This window comes from Myotis brandtii, unplaced genomic scaffold (assembly GCF_000412655.1).
Source record: "Myotis brandtii unplaced genomic scaffold, ASM41265v1 scaffold197, whole genome shotgun sequence".
In the NCBI taxonomy this organism is placed as follows: Eukaryota; Metazoa; Chordata; class Mammalia; order Chiroptera; family Vespertilionidae; genus Myotis; species Myotis brandtii.
The window spans coordinates 1,532,794-1,554,293 of record NW_005357346.1 but is presented as its reverse complement, the minus strand read 5'-3'; the positions used below and the strand labels follow the sequence as shown (position 1 = coordinate 1,554,293).

General features: G+C 49.8%; 1 protein-coding gene across 1 annotated transcript in view; it reads left to right on the top strand.

Annotated features, from left to right (window-relative positions):
* VASH2 (vasohibin 2) overlaps window positions 1–21,500 on the top strand; it is a 38,048-nt gene that overhangs the window by 7,470 nt on the left and 9,078 nt on the right. Inside the window, exons 2-6 of the mRNA XM_005865161.2 lie at window positions 1,459–1,547; window positions 5,105–5,161; window positions 5,713–5,787; window positions 12,410–12,791; window positions 14,881–14,996. Of these exons, the coding sequence (XP_005865223.1) occupies window positions 1,459–1,547; window positions 5,105–5,161; window positions 5,713–5,787; window positions 12,410–12,791; window positions 14,881–14,996 (719 nt within the window). The remainder of the gene's footprint in view (window positions 1–1,458; window positions 1,548–5,104; window positions 5,162–5,712; window positions 5,788–12,409; window positions 12,792–14,880; window positions 14,997–21,500) is intronic.

Here is a 21,500-nt window from a genome sequence, read left to right as displayed (position 1 = left end):
CTTGTGAAGTAGGAAGTCTCAAAGCCAAGAGAGAATAGAGGCGCGGAGAGGAAAAGAATGTCAAGTAGCATTATAAGTAAATGCAGCCTGGGGTACAGAAGTATGAGCAGCCCTTTCCATTCCCCCTCCTCCTCCTACCCTCCTCAGGCCCAGGGCCAGCATGCCCTCCAGCTTCACTGTGGGGCCTGAACCCAGGGAGCTGGGAGAGCTCTGGTGCCCAGCAGGCTGCCCAGCACTGTCCCCAAGTCAGTTGACCAGCGGCTTCACTGTCCATCAGCTAAGCCCTAAATCCCCAGGGCCTCCCTTTCCCTGTTTTCTCCCAGGATGGAACTAATCTGTCCCGAGGCCCTTTCTGCTCCTTCCTAAGCACATAGGCCTGCAGGAGCCTCCTCTCCTTCCTGACAACGCACTGCAGGGGCCTCAGGCCCACATGAGCCAAGTGCCTCTGCCCCCAATGGCCCTACCCCACCAGCGAGGCTGAGGATGAGAGACTGAGAAACATACAGGGGGAGAGAAAGCAAAAATCGTCCCTCACTTCCCAGGAGTGACTGGATTGGAAGCCCCAGCCTGTTCTCACTCCCAGCCTCGTTGGCAGCCTGCTCAGCGCTGAGTGCTGTCTGAGCTCTAAATTCCAGACTAGAGGCGCCTACCTCCCCCTCTTGCGTCCTTGCCTGCCATTGCTCCTTTCTCCTCCCTGCAGGGCTTAGCACTCTTCCCTGCAGGACTTGTAGACACTTGGTGAATGTTGACCAAGAGGCAGACTAGGAAACCAAGAGGTGGCTGGGCGGCCCTAAGGGGAAAAGGGTGAGGTGGCTCATGAGTCAGAGGAGTGAAGGCAAGAGGGGAAGAGTGAAGGCAAGAAGGGACTCTTTCCTCATCCATCTGGGTCTAGACTCATGGGAGGGAGGAGATGGGTATTGCAGAGGGTGGTGTTGAGAAGAAATGGCGGCCAAAGCGCCCAATATTGCATTTCTTCAGGGCATCATTCATCTTGCGTTCAATGGTGCCCTGGAGTGGGGCACATAGAATGGGTCACACCAACCATGCAGCAAAAGGTTCAGTCATGCAGTAAAGAATGTGAGGGTTAATAGAGCGCCTCTGTGAACATCCTGGGCCAGGCTCAGTGGGGGACACTATAAGACATGGTCCTTGGCCTCAGTGAATGGCTGAGGCTCCCTGGGGAGGCTGGCTGTGTTCACACTCACAATACACAGAAGGCCATAGAGAGTAGAGAGTCACTGTGACCCACGGTGGAGTGTGTGTAGAAGGAATGCAGAGAGGGAGGACTTCAGCAGGGGACCAGCTGGTGTGGGGAAACCTTGTCCAGGAGGTGCCACTTGAACAGGTGACCATGGCAGGGTGGCCATCTGCTCCCAGGAGCAGTTCTCCGGTGGTCTCATTCCTGGGCCTGCCACCAAGCACTGGGCCCCAAAAAGATCTCTCTCTACTTCTCTGCAGCCTTCAATACCCCAGGTTCCAAACTACAGGCTGTCGATGACGATCCCAGACTGGCTCCAGGCAATTCAGAACTACATGAAGACACTACAGTATCCTTCCCACGAGGGTCTGAGCAGACACAGCGAGGGGACGGGCATGGTGATTGCAAGCCTGGTGGCCTGTCTTTCCCCAGCTGGTCAGCAAATACTCTCTAAGGTTGGTGAGGCCGGGCATGGAGGGAGGCCACTATGTGAGAGTCTAGAAGGAGGGATAACAGAGGATGTAATTACAATGATCAGACCCCCGCCCTTTTTAGCAGGATGTGAGCCAGGATGGCAAGAAGGCAGTGAGACAGTGGTGGGCCACCTCGAGCCCCTCTGCATTCCAGCTCCTCTTTCTCCACTTCCTCCTCCTCAGTCATCTTTCCCTCTTTCTTCCTCTGCAGTCTTTCTCCCTCTTCCCTCCTAGTCTTCTGTTCCTTTTCTTTCCTCTCTCACTTTTTGCCTTCATCTTGACTGCTCATAATCTACTGGAGGCCCAGCTGGCGCTGCTTTTGGCTCCCCAAGTGGCCTCGACTGGTGGCCTTACTCCGTTCCTTGTGACTGAATGGGGCTCTCTCCCCTCATTTGAGCTTGAAATAGAGCTGGGGATCCCGTGGGTCCAGGCTGGGTTCAGACCAGCCAGACTGTTTTTTTCCACCTCCAGGGTTCCCAGGTTGTTTGCAGTCAGGTTAGATCAGTTCTGAGGGTCTGCGGCAGCAACATTGTCAGGACAAAGGGGCAGAGGCGGATGGCCCACTGGCTGCTCTGGTGTTTTATCAGGGATAGGAGTCAGAGGGGAGCTGGGCTGGCAGAGGTATATGTGAGAGGGACAAGCCATTTGCCCAAGTAAGTCAGTAGCATCTCAGAGCTAAGCAAGCATCAGACGCCCTGTAGACCCCCAGCACATTGTCCAGGATGCCAAGCCTCTTCTGGCCTCTGTCCTTCTTCCCTAAAGACCTAGAATGTAGCAGAAAGGATTTCACGGGCACTGGCCTGCATCCCACGTGCTCTCTGTGCTATAGGCAAGAACCTTTCCTGTGGATTTATTGTGACTTCCCTGAAGGGATGAATACTGCCAGGTGGGAACACCACCAGTTCTGCATTTGGGTAGGCAGATTACTCGATTAGCCTCGCAGTTTCCACTTTACAGATTATGAACTCCCCCACAGGGCATCTTCCCAGTGGGATCCTGAAGCGATGTTAGAGGGAGAAGGTAGCGCCACCCTTTGCTCTAGCCCTGGAAAGGCTCTCTGGTGGTGTGTTGATCCCCAAACTGGGACCCCACCTGGGGAGCTTTGTGTGGTCCAGAAGCATAAACTCCTACCAGGGTGGACTTGGACCCCAAGAGCTGAGCCTTCCTGGATGTGACTGACTTCCTCACAGAACATTCCAGAAAACAACAGAAATTAGAATGGCTCCTTCCTTCTGTCTATGACATGGGCTTCACAAGGACCACTTGAGCAGAGATGAAAGAGAATGAGCCTGGTGGGGAGAATTTGCATTCTCTGGTAAACCCAGCAGCACACCCTCAGCCAGGTATTCATTGTTGCCCCGAAGGAGCTGCTTTTGCACTTTTCTCTGATGCATTATGATGGTCACCGACCCAGGTCACTGACTGAAGGGAAGGCCCGGCCGGCTGCTGGACTGTGCTCCCTGTCACCTGACCATTGGAGCCACCACATAAAGAAAGCAGAGTGTGATCTCTGTTCTAGCTTCTGTCCAGACTTTCACTTAGTTCCTTGGGATTGCCTATTGCTTTGTCCTGAACAACATGACCAGTGCTAGAGTACAGGGACCTTTCGGGGCCAGTCCTGACTATAGATGTGTGCAGTGGGTAGTAGCGATATGGAAAGACAAATCCTGCCTTCCCTTCTGACAGCCTCAGGGTCTTGGCCAGCGGGAGTGCTGATTTTGCACTATGTCCTGGGAAGAGGTGTCACTGACTTTGCTGAGGGCGCACTCGGTCTGTGAGTCTCTCACCCTGAAGGCAATGTTTATAGGAATTCCCTCCCCAGCTCACTTGCAGGAGCTGAAAACTCTTAGGAATTGAGAAAAGATGGCCAGATAATTTTTCATTATTTTATTACCGTGAGTTTGTCTCACTTTATGTACAAGATGTACAAACTAGATATACATACAGGGAAAGTTGGGCATATGCATTGCATTTTTGCCATTTGAATTCTACTTTAAATATACCAGAATCTCATGGTTTGAATGGCATCTTTGGTAAAGTAAAAAAATCACCTAATAATGAGAGTAGATTTTTTGCTTCTACATCTAGGGTTTTGTATATTATTTTTCTAAAAACTAGGCAAGCCTATATTGTTATTGGTTATTCTTATGTCCGTGCCAGTACTTTCCAAACTGTGTGCTTATTAAAATCAGCCCCTGGACCTCGCCCTGGAACTTCCAATTTAACAGTCCAAGATGAGGTGACTCTGAACGGCATTTAGGGTTAAAACCATGGCCTGAAATCAAAATCTCCCAAGGTCGAGCCCAGAATGTGCTTATAATGAGCTGCTCAGGTGGTGGTTCCGTGTGCTCGTGTCTGAGTGGCCAAGCACATCTGTGGCAGGGAGGACTCCCAGCCCTTCTCAGGAGGGTGTTCAGCACCACCCTCTGCAGCTGCCTCCACCACAGTAGGGGCACACATCTAACCTCATACACCCTCCCTGCCTGGGCTACAAGTTCACGGTTCATTAGCAATTCCCAAACATGCTCTTTTTAAATAGAATTTTGTTTGAGGCAGTATAGGGAAATGCAAAAAGCGACGTTTTTCGGGCTCAGAAAAATTAACATCCAGTCTCAGAGAAGAGAGCATGACATTAGGGAATCTTTGTCATTCAGAATGACCCGGTGCAGCCTCTCCAGTCCCTGAGACCGTCTGGGCAACTAGCTAAATCCAAGGCTGTGGATAATGTTGTCATCTCACATTTAGTAATCAATGTCAAGTGTCAGTTCAGGCATGAAATGAAAGTAAGCTCTGCTGCAGTCTGAGAAACTCTACTGCCATCCATCTACTCTTCTGTATATATTTATTCCCTTCTTCCTTCCTTCATTCATTCATCCATCTATCCAGCCAGCCATCCACCCATCCACCTACCCTTCTATCTATCCAACCATTCATCCACCTTTCCATTCATCAATTATATTCATCCTTTCTTCCTTTCATCCATTCACCCATTCATTAATCCATCATCCATTCATCTACCTTTCCACCCATCTATCCATCTATTTATCCATCCATCTGTCTACGCATTCATTCACTTATTCCTCATTCACTAGATTTATGCCGGGCTTTATGGTTGATATAAAGATGATAAATAAATGGTCCCAACTCTCAAAGAGCTTTTAGTCTAGTAGATGAATTAAGACATGTATTCAACTAACCAGAATACAGAGCAGATTGAATATGGCTATTCTAAAGGTCCAAGGTGCTTTGGGGCCTAAATTAGAAGTTAGATTTCCAGGCAGGACAGTGGAGGATGTTGACTACCTTCTGGCTACTGGACACCTGGAAAGCTCTCACTTCCTCATCTCATTGGGAAATCAATGCATAGCTTCCTCTGTTGGATTCCTGGGACTTTGGAGTTTTCTCTTACTTTCCCTTTACATACTTCACACAGATACAATCATACAGGGACGCAGTTCTTTGAAATTAGAAAAATGAGGCCACTGAGTGGGTAAGTGGTGCATGATCTGTGGGCCAGGTGACCTCTTTCCTACCTGAAAGCTGCTAACTCCCTCTCCCGCCCTCCATCCCTGTATCCCAGTGCTCACTTTCCTGGTCTGTAAGGGGTGGAGACGGGGTGTGGATTGGGGGTGACCCAGGGCCATGTTGGAGGTGGGGCTTGGGTCTGGACCACCCTGACAGCTGAGCTCAGTGGTAGAGACTAACTCATTCAGGGGGTGGGGGATGCCTATGAAATGTGTTTCATGTGGCCTCCTTTACTCCATGTGATGCCCCTAGTCCAGGGGTAATGGGAGGACACTATGGAATATGGTCACTAACATCCAGGAACTAGCTCTTGGAGAGAGGAGTGGAGAATTTAGGATTTTATTTCTGCCAAGTGTGTATGTGCTTTGGTGTCCTCCTGCAAAGTGAGTCCTCCCTTTTCCCTCTGTATTCCTACATGGTGCCTAGTGTGAGGACAGGAATGCTGACAGATTGACAGACAGACCGGTTGCATTATTAAGTAAGTCCTGAGACCCTTTGCTGTGCTCTATCCTACAGGTTAATGGAAACAGCGAAAGAAATGACTCGAGAGTCCTTGCCTATTAAATGCCTTGAAGCTGTCATCCTGGGCATGTATCCTTTAAGTTATGTTTGCTTAAGTTTAATCCACAGATGGACGGTGGCCTCATTATGGGTCTGGTGTGCCTTTAATGTCCTAGGTCCTCAGAGGTGATGACCATTGTCTCTTTGGAGGACTAAACTCCCCTGTTGTGTCTCTTTATTGTCCACCATCTGGAGTTGAACCAAATCAGAGCTTGGCTCCTTGGACCATCATCACTGTAACCTGTTAGCTAAAGCCTGTATCAGGGCCAGCTCTTAGGCCGGCCTCACTAGTTGTAAGGAGAATTCTAACTTGGAGGGACTAGAGAGAGAGAGAGTGCATCATTGTATTTTGCATTTATCTGGCATCGCAACAGGAAAGGCACTCAAAGGGAAATGAGGTCCTCCAAACCCATCTCCAGGGAAATTTCTGAGAGTGGATTGTGGAAGAGACCGTGTAGTGGTGTAGTGTCCTGACTGCAGAACATAGAGCTGAAACCAAGGTCTGGTCTCTCTCACACCCTCTGTTCCATTTTCCACCAGACTCCTGGCTCCTCAGCTGAATATGGCCCAGAAAACTGTGATGGCACTGACGTACTAGGGGTGAAGGCAGTAGAACATGATCTGATAGAAGAGCGAAGAAACTCCCAGTCCTTTGGGGTGATGGCTAGAAGGACCTGTGACCAAGAGAACATGGCAAGACCTGGGCTTGAGAGGTGGTCCCAAGTCAGACCAGTTAGGTCCTTGGGTGCTGTGCCGAGAAGTGTGACCTTTTGCAAAAAGGCAATGGGCAGCCCAGGTGAAAGCTCTGGAGCAGAGCTGTGACATCATCAGGTGTGCGCTTCAGAGAGGTAATCCTTAGGGCAGGTTGAAGGGCGGACGGGAAGGCTGGGGCTGGATCTGCAGAGCCAGGTAGGAGCTGTTACATGAGGGAAATGGTGGTGCTTGGACCATGGTCCTGGCAACGGGAATGGGTTGGAGAGACAGTTTCAAGAGATATGAAGGAGATAGAATTTGCAGGCCTTGGAGGCCAGCTAGGTGTAGAAGCTGATGAGGAAGGGATCAGCAAATACAGGTTTCTGGATTAAGTAACAGTCTGTGCAGGAGGAGCTGGAGGGGTGAGAATGACAGACAGGTGACGTCGGCACAGCTGTGAACGAAGACAGCAGCAGTGAAGGTGAGGAAGGCGTTGGGGGTGTCATCAACTTGTGGACCGATCAGATGTGAGGAGTTAGAGGAGAAAGAGGCGGTGACTCCACATTTCTGGCTTGGAAAACGGGGGATGGGATAATCCTTCAACAGTCCAAGGGAAGGACTTAAAAAGGAGGATTAGGTTTCTGGGGAGATGAGTTCAGATTTGGCTGTGCTGGATTTGAGGTGCCTGTGGGATGCCGGGTGGGGTATTGGGAGTGTGGAGCTCAGGAGGGGCTCAGCGCCCGAAATGCCACTTTGGGAGCTGTGTGTTTAAGGGGTGGCAGGTGCTGTTCATGGAGAAGAGGAAAAGCTCAAAGATGAAATCTCATTATTTTTTAGTCTAGTTGACACAAAGAGCCCATAAACGACACTGACAAGGACAACTCCAAAGGTAGAAGGTAATCCGGCAAAGAGATACAGAAATGAGCGGAAGGATGGGTGGCTGAGAATCAGACGGGACAGTGGGACATTTTTATGGAAAGGGTACTTTCCGCCCTTCTGCAGTCTGCAGAGCACTGGCAGGCCTGGTCTGAACAAGATTGTCCACAGGTGCCCGGGCTGACATTTCAAGAGTGGAAACTTGAGCCTTACAGAAGCCCCTCCCCAACCCCCTGTCAGACCTCCTCCCTGCTTCTCACAGAGATGAAAGGGGTGTCTGGGGAGTCCAGCAGGAGTGCAGGACCAGGGTGGGTGGGGGCAGCAGTTGGCTCAGGGCCCCACTCCCCCCCATGGCAAGAGGCAGCACAGCTGTTGGGCAGAGCCTCCTGCAGGTTTAATGGGGGTGAACAGTTGTTGGGGATTTGCTGGAAGAGATCAGAGAAGGAGATCACAAACGCAGACCCTTCGCTGGGTGGACAGTTCCCTTCAGACCGCCTGCTGATGGATGTCCGAGTGCACCTGGGCCATCTTGCTTTACAACAGTCATGCACACAGTAGACTTGACCCTGTGCAAATTTATAAATTCAAGCCTTACTTTAAGTTACAGGAATTACCTAAAAACTTTTAGGCCTGGCCAGGGTGGCTCAGTGGTTGAGCATCGACCTATGAACCAGGAAGTCACGATTCGATTCCCGGTCATGGCACACGCCCAGGTTGCAGGCTCGATCCCCAGTGTGGGGCGTGCAGGAGGCAGCTGATCAATGATTCTCTCTCATCATTGATGTTTCTATCTCTCCCTCTCCCTTCCTCTCTGAAACCAATAACAATATATATATATTAAAAAAAAACAACAACTTAGAATTGTGGGGCTAGACCTATGACGAGCCTCTGGGCCTGTCCAAATCCAAGGATATACTCTTGCTTTTCCTTTGTTCTTGCTGGTGTCACATTTAAGAAAAGTGTGGGGAGGGTGGAGTAATTCGGCTCTCACTGCCGAACTCAGGGAAATTTGACCCTTGGACACAGACAAGAAACACAGCCCTGAATTCTAAAAGCTACAGCATCTTTGTCTTTGCTCTCTGCTCTGTGTCAGCATCCCTGTGGCCTGCTTTGCTCACGAGCACAGTGAAGGACAGGACTTGGGTCATCTGTCTGGGCCTTCACCCCCACCCCCGCCCCCGCCACAGATCCTGGGAAACAACTGGTGCCTTGGCAACCTTGGCTCTTCTTTGAAGCCGGTGTCCTTCCTGCGTTCTCTCGTCTCGTTAGCCCGGATTTCGGGATTCATTCACAGAGAGCCACGGCTTCCGTCTTGCTCGAGCACGTGGGCACACTTTCTCATGCGTGCTGGGGTGATAGACCTTTGGTTCCAAATGGCTTTTTGAATAACGGCAGCGCTTTTGGGGCCATAGCTGACCCTGGCGGGGCTTAATTGTGGTAAAGCACTGTGGTTTATTTACGTGGTTCATTAGCAGAGGCACGTCAGGCACATCCCCAGCAGGCTGGCTGGTGGGGCCTTTTCCAGGGGCTCAGGGCCCTGCTGGTCCCTCTTCCCCAGCAAAGCTCAGGCTATTTCCCTGCCCTCACCACACCTTTGTCTCCCCCCTCATCCCCCCCGACCCCACTTTGGTTCCACACTACTCCAGGACCCATGGGTTTACTGATGGCTGTAACGATGGAACATGTCCTAGAGATACTGACTTGTGACAAGATGCACCATCTGGTGGTCTCTCCCATCCCCTCCCCATATCCACTCTCCCCGTGGCTGACTCTCCTTGTCCCAGGAGAGTCATGTTGGGGCCTCTTCTCTTAGGTCCCCAGGCTTGCCTCTTACAGCACACTTCATATTGTGAGTTTTTTGTGTTTTTTTTTTAGTTTTATTGAGATGTAATCAACATATAGTACTATGTACAGCATAATGATTTACATCTGTTGTGACTGTGGGGTTTTAAAAATTGTGGTAAAATATTCATAATATAAACTTACCACTTCATTTAAAAATTTTATTAACATATAGTACTATGTACAGCATAATGATTTACATCTATTGTGACTGTGGGGTTTTAAAAACTGTGGTAAAATATTCATGATATAAACTTACCACTTCATTTAAAAAATTTTTTAATCCTTACTCGAAGATATATTTATTGATATTAGAGAGAGAGGAATGGAGAGAGGGAGTGAAAGAAACATTGATGTGCGAAACATCAATTAGTTGCCTCCAGTACGTGCTCCAACTGGGGATCCAACCTGCAACCTGGGTTATGTGCCCTGACTGGGAGTCGAACCCTCAACCTTTTGGTGTATGGGATGATGCTCCAACCATCTGAGTCACCCGGCCAGGGCTACCACCTTACTTTAAGTGTGCAGTTCAAGGGGATTGAGAACATTACATTTTGGTCTGTGCTGTTGGCCGCTCCTGTGCTGTGACTATTTGACCAGCGCGGGTGGGTCCGCACCGCCCAGCCAGCCCTCCTGATATTCCCGATCGGGACTGAAGCTGAGGTCATCACCGCCTGGGGGACTCCCAAATGAGGCGGACCCCTGAGGGGAGGCAATGGGTCATCCAACTGTAGCTTCTTTAGTTCCCTCAGGGAATGGGGGCAGGGAGCCCCAGGTGTAACCTCTCAACCTGCTCACCCTGAGCCAGGCAGCTGGAGGTGCAAGGTGAGGAGGCTGAGCGGGAGACAGGCTGTGGGGCAAGCCCCCTGCTCCAGAATGCTCCTCCTTGTCAAAGCTCCCTGGGCGTGCCCTCCATCCCGCACTCCCACGGCAGGTGGGACTGCTCCACCACCCAGCTCTGCCTCACCCCCTTTTGGCTGGGGTGGGGACACATTTCTGTGTGTGTAGTAAAATATATATAACATAAAGTTTATTATTTTAACCATTTTAAGTGTGCAGTTCAGGGGCATTGAGAACATTCACATTTTGGTGTAGCCATCACCACCGTCCATCTCCAGAACTTCCTCTCCTCAACTGAAATGGCACACCCATTAAACACCGACTTCCCATGCCCTCCTCCCCAGCCCCTGGCAACCATCACTTTACTTTTTGTCTCTCTGCATTTGACTACTGCAGATGCCTCATAAAATGGATTTATACAGTATCTATCCTTTTGTGACTGGCTCATTTCACTTAGCATAATGTCCATAAGATTCATCTATGTCATAGCATGTGTCAGAATTATCTTCTTTTTAAAAATTTATCATTGACACTATTACAGATGTTCCCCATTTCCCCCTCCACTCACCCACCTACACCCAGCCCCGTCAGAATTATCTTCTTTTTCAAGGCTGAATGATATTCCATTGTATGTACTAGTATATACCCCACTTGTTTATCAGTTCATCTGTCCATGGACACTTGGGTTGTTTCCACCTTTTGACAATTGTGAGTAATGCTGCTGTGAACAGGGGTGTGCAAATATCTGTTCTAGTCCCTGCTTTTAATTCTTTTGGATCTAGACCCAGAGGTGGAATTGCTGGATCATGGGGTAAGTCTACGTCTAGTATTTTTTGAGGAATCGCCATTCTGACCATATTGTGTCCCTTTTGAGTCTCTCTCTCCATCAGACTTGCAGAGAAGGGCTGCGTTCTTCACCGTTGGCCCCACAGCCCCGCCCAGCAGGCTGTTGGGCCAGGAGGCGCTCGCTCAGTGTTTGTTACACTGACTTAAATAACTGAGGAATGCCCTTAAGCCAGCCCCAGAGAACTCGCCCCAGAAAGCAAGAAAGAATTTATGTAAGAGGCCTCAGAAGGATGTGATCTCACTCCCTGACTGCCAGTTCATCTCACATGACGAAGTGGCGAGAGAGCAGGAGAAATCATTTTGGAGAGAATAGCCCTCCGTGATCACATTGAGGTCAAGGCTGACCTCGGGGCTGTGGGCTGAGTTCTAGCAGCTTCTGTTTTTTAAGGGTGTCTGGATTCCCCCCCCCCCCCCCCACACACACACACTGAATGCAGTTTTAAGTGTAAGGGAACATATCCTCTTGATCTAAGGCTCAAGTACTTTCAGCAAGTACTCTGTGTGCAAGTACTGTGTGTAAGCACTCTGTGTGCCTGGAGCGCTATGCCAGGGAGAGGTAGCAGGATGCCCAGCACAACTCCTGCCCTCACAATATACAAACAGCAAATAATCAGAATGCTGTATGAGTAAACAACAAGTGCTCTGGGAGTTACTGGGGTGGGTAAGGAAATACCCGGGCTGAAGAAGGTCAGGGAAGCTCACACGGGGAATGGGGAGGGGATACTAGTAGTAGTGATGCTGTTCCAAGGGGTGCAGGCTGTGTGAGCCCACATCATCCTTGTCATCATGATTCTTAGGAGAGGCGGACTGCACATATGACCATTCTGACACCTTCTGTCCTTACCATCTAGTTCAGCGGTTCTCAACCTGTGGGTCGCGACCCCTTTGGCGGTCGAACGACCCTTTCACAGGGGTCGCCTAAGACCATCCTGCATATCAGATATTTACATTACGATTCATAACAGTAGCAACATTACAGTTATGAAGTAGCCACGAGAATAATTTTATGGTTGGGTCACAACGTGAGGACCTGTATTTAAAGGGCCAGAAGGTTGAGAACCACTGATCTAGTTCATCAGCCAGCCTGTCCCTTTTACAGGTCCATTGCCTTGCCTTGCTTCTGGTTGTCATCTCTCCCCCGAACATTGCAGAAACCTTCGATTCTTGGAATGTCCCACATACTCCAGCCAGAATTAACATCTGGGAATGTCATTCCCAGTGCATATAAAACCCTTTAAAAGCTTGTCATCCTCTGTAGAAACCCAAGAGAGGAGAAAGTACTTGTTATTGTTTTGTTTTGCATTTATTTAATTACTAAAGAAGATCGCCATTTTCCCTCTTTGTCCCACATTAATTTGGTTCGGGTGCACCATATAGTAGGTACTCGAAGATATCTGTGAACCCTTTCAAAGAGGATTAGTCTGGAAAGGTTGGGTGTCGGCCTGCTCAGAGGCAGAGGGATGGACTGACCCATGGCCCCTTTCCCTTGCTGGGAATCCCAGCGCTGTGAATTTTCAAGGCCTCCTTTATCTTCCTTGATTCAGAATTATCTAAGATATTTAACCAATGGACAGCCTTCCATTGAGCGATTCCCCATCAGCTTTAAAACCTACTTCTCAGGAAACTACTTTCATCATGTCGTGCTGGGGATTTATTGCAATGGCCACTATGGCTCGCTGGGCATGAGCCGGAGGGCTGAGCTGATGGACAAGCCGCTGACCTTTCGGACTCTGAGTGACCTTATCTTTGACTTTGAAGACTCCTACAAGAAATACCTGCACACAGTCAAGAAGGTCAAGATTGGGCTGTACGTCCCCCATGAGCCTCATAGCTTCCAGCCCATTGAGTGGAAGCAGCTGGTCCTCAATGTCTCAAAGATGTTGAGGGCTGACATAAGGAAGGAGCTGGAGAAATATGCCAGGGACATGAGAATGAAGGTAGGTGCTGGGAAGATCTCTCTCCCTCTCTTTTTGTCTCTGTCCTGTCTCCCCAATCCCTCTTGCCTCATCCCCACATTTCTGAGATGGTGAAAACTTTCTTGGGGTTATCTTGCTTGGTAGCCACCCTAGTTTTTTAAAAAAAGATAAGCCATTTGCTGTTTGACATGGACAATTAAAGTATCTCATTGCATATACTACCTCAAAAATGAGAGCTAAAGTCAACTTAGATGTCACAGTTAAAGCAATGTGTTGGTCTGCAGTTCTTTCTATGAAATCAATCTAAAATGTTAGTCATTTTATACTAAGGCTCTAGTTTTGTTCTGTTTTGCCTGTGTAATAGAGTGGCTGATCATCCCAGTTTCCCTGAAACTGAAGATTTTCCCAGGATATGAGATTTTCAGTACTTAAAACCAGGAAAGTCCTGCCCTGGCAGGGTAGCCAGTTGTCTGGAGTGTCGTCCGTAAACACCAAGGTTATGGGTTCAGTCCTCAGTCAGGGCACCAATGAATGCATAAATAAGTGGAACAACAAGTTCTCTCTCTCTCTCAATTTAAAAAAATTTTTTTCTCAATTTAAACAAATTTTTTTAAACCAGGAAATTCCTGGGCAAACCAGGATGAGTGAGTGGGTCCCCAGCTTTAGAAGAGTCACATTGTATCTCTGCTTTGCTTAATAAACAGCAAAGCCCTTCGGCAAAAAATTCTGACCTGGTGTCACAGTGGCAAACAAAGGAGCAAGCGCTCTGCTGGCTTTATATAAACTCATGAGCCCTTCTTCCTTCCACCTTGTCACTTTCAATGTGACATGATGCCTGCTTGTCCTTGTCCCTCCAGGGCCTGTGGAGTCACTGAGAGGAGCCTGTGCAGGCACTGAGGACCACAGGGGGAAGGGTTATCCACATTCAGGCTCGGTTATGTTTAGCACGTGGGGACTTGTCATCTTCACTCTGCGGGACCTGGAATGGAGATTCTTGGCAAATTGAAACCACTCTGTGCGTGTGGGTGTATGGAGAGCGAAAGGAACAAGTGATTTCTGGGGGAATGAAGATGGAACTTTGCCTGCACGGGAGAGGAACTCGCTGAGCAACTAAACACAGCCCAGGAGGCTGAGGCACTGGGCTCTGCTCCTTTCTCTGCCTCGGTAAAGGGGGCATCCTACCCCCTGGGGAAGTGGTACCTTTGCTTCTCGCTTGTGCAGGATGAGAGAGGAACTCGGTGTCTCAGACTTCCTCCTGGAAGTCTCCCAGCTCAGGGCCTTCTAAACCATGTGATCATGAGGGGGCTGGGGGCTGGAGGCTGTGCTGTGGGAAGACTCAAGAACGGGGGCCGTTAGAAACCAGTGTGCCAACTCCTCATATCTCCCTCAGATCCTGAAACCTGTCTGCTTTGCTTAATAAACAGCAAAGCCCTTCGGCAAAAAATTCTGACCTGGTGTCACAGTGGCAAACAAAGGAGCAAGCGCTCTGCTGGCTTTATATAAACTCATGAGCCCTTCTTCCTTCCACCTTGTCACTTTCAATGTGACATGATGCCTGCTTGTCCTTGTCCCTCCAGGGCCTGTGGAGTCACTGAGAGAAGCCTGTGCAGGCACTGAGGACCACAGGGGGAAGGGTTATCCACATTCAGGCTCGGTTATGTTTAGCACGTAGGGACTTGTCATCTTCACTCTGCGGGACCTGGAATGAAGATTCTCGGCAAATTGAAACCACTCTGTGCGTGTGGGTGTGTGGAGAGCGAAAGGAACAAGTGATTTCTGGGGGAATGGAGATGGGACTTTGCCTGCACGAGAGAGGAACTTGCTGAGCAACTAAACACAGCCCAGGAGGCTGAGGCACTGGGCTCTGCTCCTCTCTCTGCCTCGGTAAAGGGGGCATCCTACCCCCTGGGGAAGTGGTACCTTTGCTTCTCGCTTGTGCAGGATGAGAGAGGAACTCGGTGTCTCAGACTTCCTCCTGGAAGTCTCCCAGCTCAGGGCCTTCTAAACCATGTGATCATGAGGGGGCTGGGGGCTGGAGGCTGTGCTGTGGGAAGACTCAAGAACGGGGGCCGTTAGAAACCAGTGTGCCAACTCCTCATATCTCCCTCAGATCCTGAAACCTGCAAGTGCCCACTCTCCAACCCAAGTGAGAAGCCGGGGAAAATCCTTGTCCCCCCGAAGGAGACAGGCAAGCCCCCCAAGACGGCTCGGCAGGCGAGACAAATCGTGAGTAGTATTTCCTCACCTTTGTGGGTTTGTCCTGGCCCTGGGGACAAAGCTGTGTCCTGGGCTTGACACTTGAACCAAGCAATGCTATCCAAGAGGACTGCCCCTCATTCGGGAGACATCTCTTACGGAAAAGGACCCACCATGCACATCACCCCTATTACTCGTACTCGCTGACAGTCAGCTGTAGACACAGGTGGAGGGATTAGCCTAAGACTGTGTGAGATGAAGAATAGCCCCAAATCCTGGCAGCATGGAAGGAACACTGGACTTAGAATTAGGATCCTGGGTCTGGACCCGTCTCAGCTACGGGGAGCTCCGTGACTGTAAGCAGATCATGAAACCTTTCTGGGATTAAGTTTTCTCGCCTCCCACAATGGGATTGTTGGAACTGATGAACTTCCTTAAAACCCTGTAGCCCTCCGTACCCAGCAGAAACTGTGATCACCCTCTGTGGGTGGTGGCATCAGAAATACCCACAGGCTCATCCTCTTCCTTGGCTGACTCGACTCCCCCTATTTTAGTCCTGAGGCTAGTGACTCCACACCTACTTCCTAGGTCAAAACGACCCACTTATGAAATCACAGATTGGAGATGCTGAGGATGCTCAGAGTAACCAGTGATTAATCCATTGGCAGATATTTGGGCCATGATTACACTGGGGGAGGGTGGGTAATGCTTTTATTAACAACAGTGGCATGCTGTGTCACATGAGATTCTGACCCTAATCCTGCCCCTGATGCTGACCATCACCCTTGACCCTTGACCCTGACCCTAACTCTATCTCCCCTTTCCGATCCAAACATCCATTCATTGCTTTCACTAACAAAGTAGTAGTTGTCTCAGAGGACTATGAACGTGTAAACCCTCCCCAGAGGGTCATTTAGCTTAGAGCGAGTGACCCAGAAATAGGAATCTGATTGCTCGTGGAGCAGGGGAGGAAGCCTTCTCATCTGATTTATTATCCTTTCTGCTCAAAGGGGGCTGAGTCCTTCCCTTAGGACAGTGGTTCTCAACCTTCAGGCCCTTTAAATACAATTCCTCATGTTGTGGTGACCCCCAACTATAAAATTATTTCCGTTGCTACTTCATAACTGTAATGTTGCTACTGTTATGAATCGTAATGTAAATATCTGATATAGTCTAGAGCAGTGGTTCTCAACCTTGGCTGCACATTAGAATCACCTGGGAATCTTTTTAAAATCCTGATTTCTGGGCCTCTTCCTCCGGAAATTCTGTTTCTTAGTTATGGGGTGAGGCCACAACATTAGTCACAAAGAAACAGAGTTTCTGGAGGATGAGGCCCAGAAATCAGGATTTTGAAAAGATTCCCAGGTGATTCTAATGTGCAGCCAAGGTTGAGAACCACTGCTCTAGACTCAGGTCCAGAGCACGAGAAACCCTAAGCATTCTACCCGATGAATTTAGGCACAGAATGGATGGCAGCTGTTGGCTTTTAAGATAATTCCCGTTGGATCCATTTTACTTGGACCCACAAGAACTTTGCAGTCCATGGCATGCTAAGTTTTTAATCAGAAAAGTTACCATGGTTGACCAGGAATGGTAAAACCAATAAGATCGCAGAAGTTGGTTGTGCAGACAAAAGTCAGAATGATAATAGGTGATGATGGTGGTGGTTAAAGAAAAGTGGAGGGAGAAGGTGTCTTTGAGTTTGGACTGTGCAAATTGAGGTGCTTCTTAGGCAAGCAGGGGCAGTGTCCTAGAAGCTGCTGAAAATGCAGATCTGGAATTTGAAGAAGTTGGGGAATAAAGATTATGATATGAGAACCATCTACTTAGAAGTGACCATTGAAATGATAGCTGGATGAGTTTGCAAGGAAAGAAAGAAGTGATGTCAAGGCCCTGCGTAGGCCAGAGGAAGAAGAATCTGAACAGAAGATTGCAAAGAGTCCGTCAGAGAGTGAGGTTGGAGCGGGAGTGTGAAGGGCATGTGTGTGCCACGGAGGACAGCCGTTAAGAGGGTAGCTGCATAGGAAGTGAGGAAATGAAGGAGGGTTTGAAAACGGTAGATATGAGGAGATGGAGGTGGATGGACTATATATTAATGCTATTATCCTGCCTGTGAAGGAGGCCGAGTCATCTGGTGGGAGTGAGGATGAGGGTGGGTTGTCAGTACCAGATGAAGAAAGGGCTGCACACAGCAGGAGGGCCCAGTGGAGGAGAGAGAGAAGGGTCCTATAACCCTGTCCTCCAACTTGAGCAAGCGGAGAATCACCCACAGGGCTTGTTAAGACAGATTACTGGGCGCCTCCCCTAGCATTCCTGATGCAGCAGATCCGGATGGGGCCTGAGAACATGGTGTCCTAACGAGTTCCTAGGCGATGCTGATGGGTCAGGTCCAGGGACCACACGTGGAGATCCACTATTTCAGGGGTCCTCAAACTTTTTAAACAGGGGGCCAGTTCACTGTCCCTCAGACTGTTGGAGGGCCGGACTATAGTTTTAAAAAAAACAATGAACAAATTCCTATGCACACTGCACATATCTTATTTTGAAGTAAAAAAACAAAATGGGAACAAATACAATATTTGTATTTGCATGTGGCCCGTGGGCCATAGTTTGAGGACCCCTGCACTATTTTATCAGTCAGAATGGGAGAGCTGACTGGGGGTTTGGCCTTAAAAAATAACAGGATGTCAGCCCGGCTGGCGTGGCTCAGTAGTTGAGCATCGACCTATGAACTAGGTGGTCTTGGTTCGATACCTGGTCAGGGCACATGCCCAGGTTGCGGGCTCAATCCCTAGGTGGGGGTGTGCAGAAGGCAGCCAGTCAACGATTCTCTCTCATCATTGATGTTCTATCTCTCCCTCCCTCTTCCTTCCTCTCTGAAATCAATAGAAATAAATTTAAAGAAAATAACAAGATGTCACGATGAAGGAGCAGATGAGGCCATCGAGTGTGGTTCAGGGGCTTAGCCCTGCCCAGTCCTGCCTGGGCTTCTAGATAGTGAGGTTGCTTAGATAAAGTTAGAGTGTGTGACCCTGGCCTGGACCCAATGGTTGGGCCCCACTGAAGTCCCTCTGGAAGCAGTCCAATGGCTCTTGTCCTGAGGGCCAGATAGAGAAACCCAGTTCTCAGTCCTCCCCCGGCAAAGCCCATACCCTAATCTCTGGCTACTTTGTTATGCAATTAAGGCAAGCAACCAGGCCTGTGCCTCAGAGGACAGATGTTAGACTGCTGCAGCTGTACGTGCAAAGCCACCTGCCAGTGTCGGGCCCACTCGCCCTCTCCCCTCCTGCCCACCTGAAGCCTGGGAGTGGGCCTGGGCATGGGGAGAAAGACCAGGGAGAGGATAGTAGTCACTGGAGGCGTTGGGAAGGAAGACCTGCAGGAAGATGGGGGTTCACTTCCGTCACCCTCCATGCCCAGCGGGGAGGCCCCTGGAGCACAGAGGTGATGATGGCTCATGGTTCAGTGAAAATAAACTGCAAAATGGTGAAGAGTGGCTGCCTCCAGCCCCTGACTCCCCCACACCCATGCCCCTACCCCACAGCCCTTTCTCCTGGGCAGAGCCCTCATTCCCTGGAGTCTCTCTTCATAGATTCCTCCCAATGGGTCAGAATTTGGGGACTTTCTCAGTTGGCATTGGAAGAGTTTTATCATGAAGGGAGCCTAGGTGGCTTGTAGGTTCCTGTGGACAATTTTATATGAGCAAATCCAGTGAGACCATGGTTATTCTTGGTGTTGGAAGCCCCTGCCGTTTCTTTTCTCTTTGCCCTAGCGGACAAATATCTTGACTGAAGTTTCAAAATGGATTGATGTGATACAGGAGAGAAGATTCTCTCCCCAAGTTCTCCTACACCTGAAGTCTAAACTGCAGGGCTGGGTAAGGGGTCCCAGGGCTGCCATGTAGGAAGAGAGGGAAGTGAGATGAGGAAATGAGAGTAAAACGAAGGGCTGCGAGAGGTGAGGATCACCGGAAGAGCGCAAGCCCCAAGCCCTTCCCTCCCTCTCTAGATCCCTGCTTCCGCCAGGGGTCACACTAGCACCCCAACACCCCGGTTCCCAGAGGTGTGTCCAGAGAAAAGGATCTTTTCACTCGCCCAGGGCCTTCATCACGTAGGCCTTTCTGCAGGTAACTTTGCTGTGGGTGAGGAGAAAGTGACGAATTTTGTTATGACTCAATAATTCCGCCAACGCTGGGGACCCTACTATAGTATGGTCTGGGCGCAGTAGGGTTGGGGACTCTGTCACAGAGTTATTATTTCAGCAATGACATAAGGCCATCGAGTCATTTCTAAATGTGTTGGGTGCCATGATGCGGCTTAGGAGTGGCCCAGAGAGTGGAAAATGCCTTAACAGGCAAGAGGCCCATCAGCTGTGGGGCCCCAGGCCATCTGTGTGGGTAATTTTAGTGGCTGTACATCTCCCCTCCTCCCCGCAGCTGGAGCCTCTGCCAGCCCCGCATTCCTCTCTATTTTTGCACTTGTCGGAATAATCCCGGCAAGGAGGATCCGTGTCACTGGGTTGACAGTCAGCTGAGCGGCACGTAACAAAGGGTGCACTAGCGCCAGCTGAGACCGTCTCAGAGGGAAACGACTCCCCCACTCTCCACCCACCAGTCCTTTCTCGTACTCTCTCCCTGAGGAGAACTTAAAGCATCTTCCACGCCGAACAGTCGAGTGGTTCCTGTGGTTTTTAGAGACAGGGAAATGGAGGTGGAGATCCCTGTTTAAAAGGTCTCGTCCATAGTGGTTCTCAACAGGGGCCAGGACGCCCTCTGGAGAAGGGTTAGAAATGCGGTGGGAGGGGAAGTGAGAGGGTGCTCCCCTCTAGGGTCCCGGGGTGCCAGGGACCGTAAATGTCCTAGGGAACTCAGGACCATCCTCCCCAGTAAAGAACCAGTCCACCTAAAATGCAGCAGCGGCCCCCCTGAGAACCCCGAATGCCATTTGGGGTCCTTTCCAGTTCTGACAGTCCTCGCTCCATGCTTGCTGCCTGTGCCCTGGACCTGGGAGGATAGAGGTGAGGGGACAGTGGCTTTCTGGCTGGACTGTCTATGTTAGCATGGAAGCAAGTCATACCCCTTGGAGTGACACATGGAACGTTCTTCCAAATTGGAGCAAGAGTCACTGAGGACGCACCAGAACCTCTGTCTTCTCTCCCCCGTCTGGCTCCTTTGTCCTCTGTCCCTCCTTCACTCTTTGTTGCTGTTCATGATTCTTTTCCTCTTTTTTCTTCCTCTTTGATTTGCCTTCTTCGTCATTCACTCTATATGGAACAATCCCCGTCTTTATCCTTCTGTGAAGGGGCCAACCCCATGGTTCTTTCCTGCTGTTTCTTTCCTGTGTGCCTCCTTCACTTCTCACACAGACACGTCCTCTCTGCTGGTTACCAGATGTGTGATTTCCCCCACACCAAGCAATTCTCGGTGACGCCAGCTGGGTGTCCTACTCAATTCTGACACTACCTACCAGCCGGGTGTAACTCAGTTCTGACACTACCTACCAGGAGGTAGCGTCAGACCTCACAGATTAAGGGCTCAGCCCCACAAGACTACCCCCAACACATGCACTTCAGATGCCAGTCGAAATCCCAGGTTATCGCTGATGCTTCTGACCAACAAGCTCTAGATCAGAGGTTCCAAGGGCCCCCTCCTCGGGTTCAGTTAATTTGCCAGAGCGGCTCACTGAACTCAGGGAAACTCTTACCTGTGTTTACCAGTTGATTAAGAACACAGGTGATCAGCAGGATGAAGAGTTGCATAGGGTGAGAGGTCCCCGTGGAGTTGGGCCTGTCACCCTTCCGGTGTGGATGTTGTTCGCCAGCCTGGAAGCTCTCCGAACTCCATACTTTCGGGAAATTTCTGGAGGCATGATTGATCATGAGCTCCATTTTCAGCCCTTCTCTCTTCTCAAGAGAATGGGGAGTAAAAATTCCAAGCTTCTAATCATGGCTTGGCCTTTCTGATGACCGCCCCCAGCCAGGAGCCCATCCACAGTCACCTCTTTACTACAAAAGTTGTGCCTAGTGCTCTAGTCACTTGGGAAATTCCAGTGGTTTTAGGAACTCTGTGCTGAAAAAGGGGTTGAAGCCCAAATCGAATATTTCTTCTTATAAATCACAATGTCCCCATCTCTGTGGTGGGTCATGGCTTTAGTGGGCTTTGCTCACCCTCAGGGTTGTAGAGGTCAGTCAGCCCCACCTTAATACAAGGTCCCCTTTCACTGCTGGGCCACAAGCTGGACAATGGAGCTCCCACTGCACCCTGTGGCGAAGGATCAGGAAAATGTCTCCAGACATCTGGTTGAGTGAGGGCCAAGTCTGGTGCTGTTTAATGAAGTCACAGATAATCCATTTGGCTTCATGGTCTAATCACATTGACAATGTGTTGAATGGGGCCCAAGAAGTCATTCTGTTTAGATCCCAAATGAGAAAAGATCCCCAAGAATGGGAAGGAGAAAATTTCTTTAGCATGGAAGGCAGAGGGGAAGAGAGAGGGGGGAGAAGTGTGTGTGTGTGTGTGTGTGTGTGTGTGTGTGT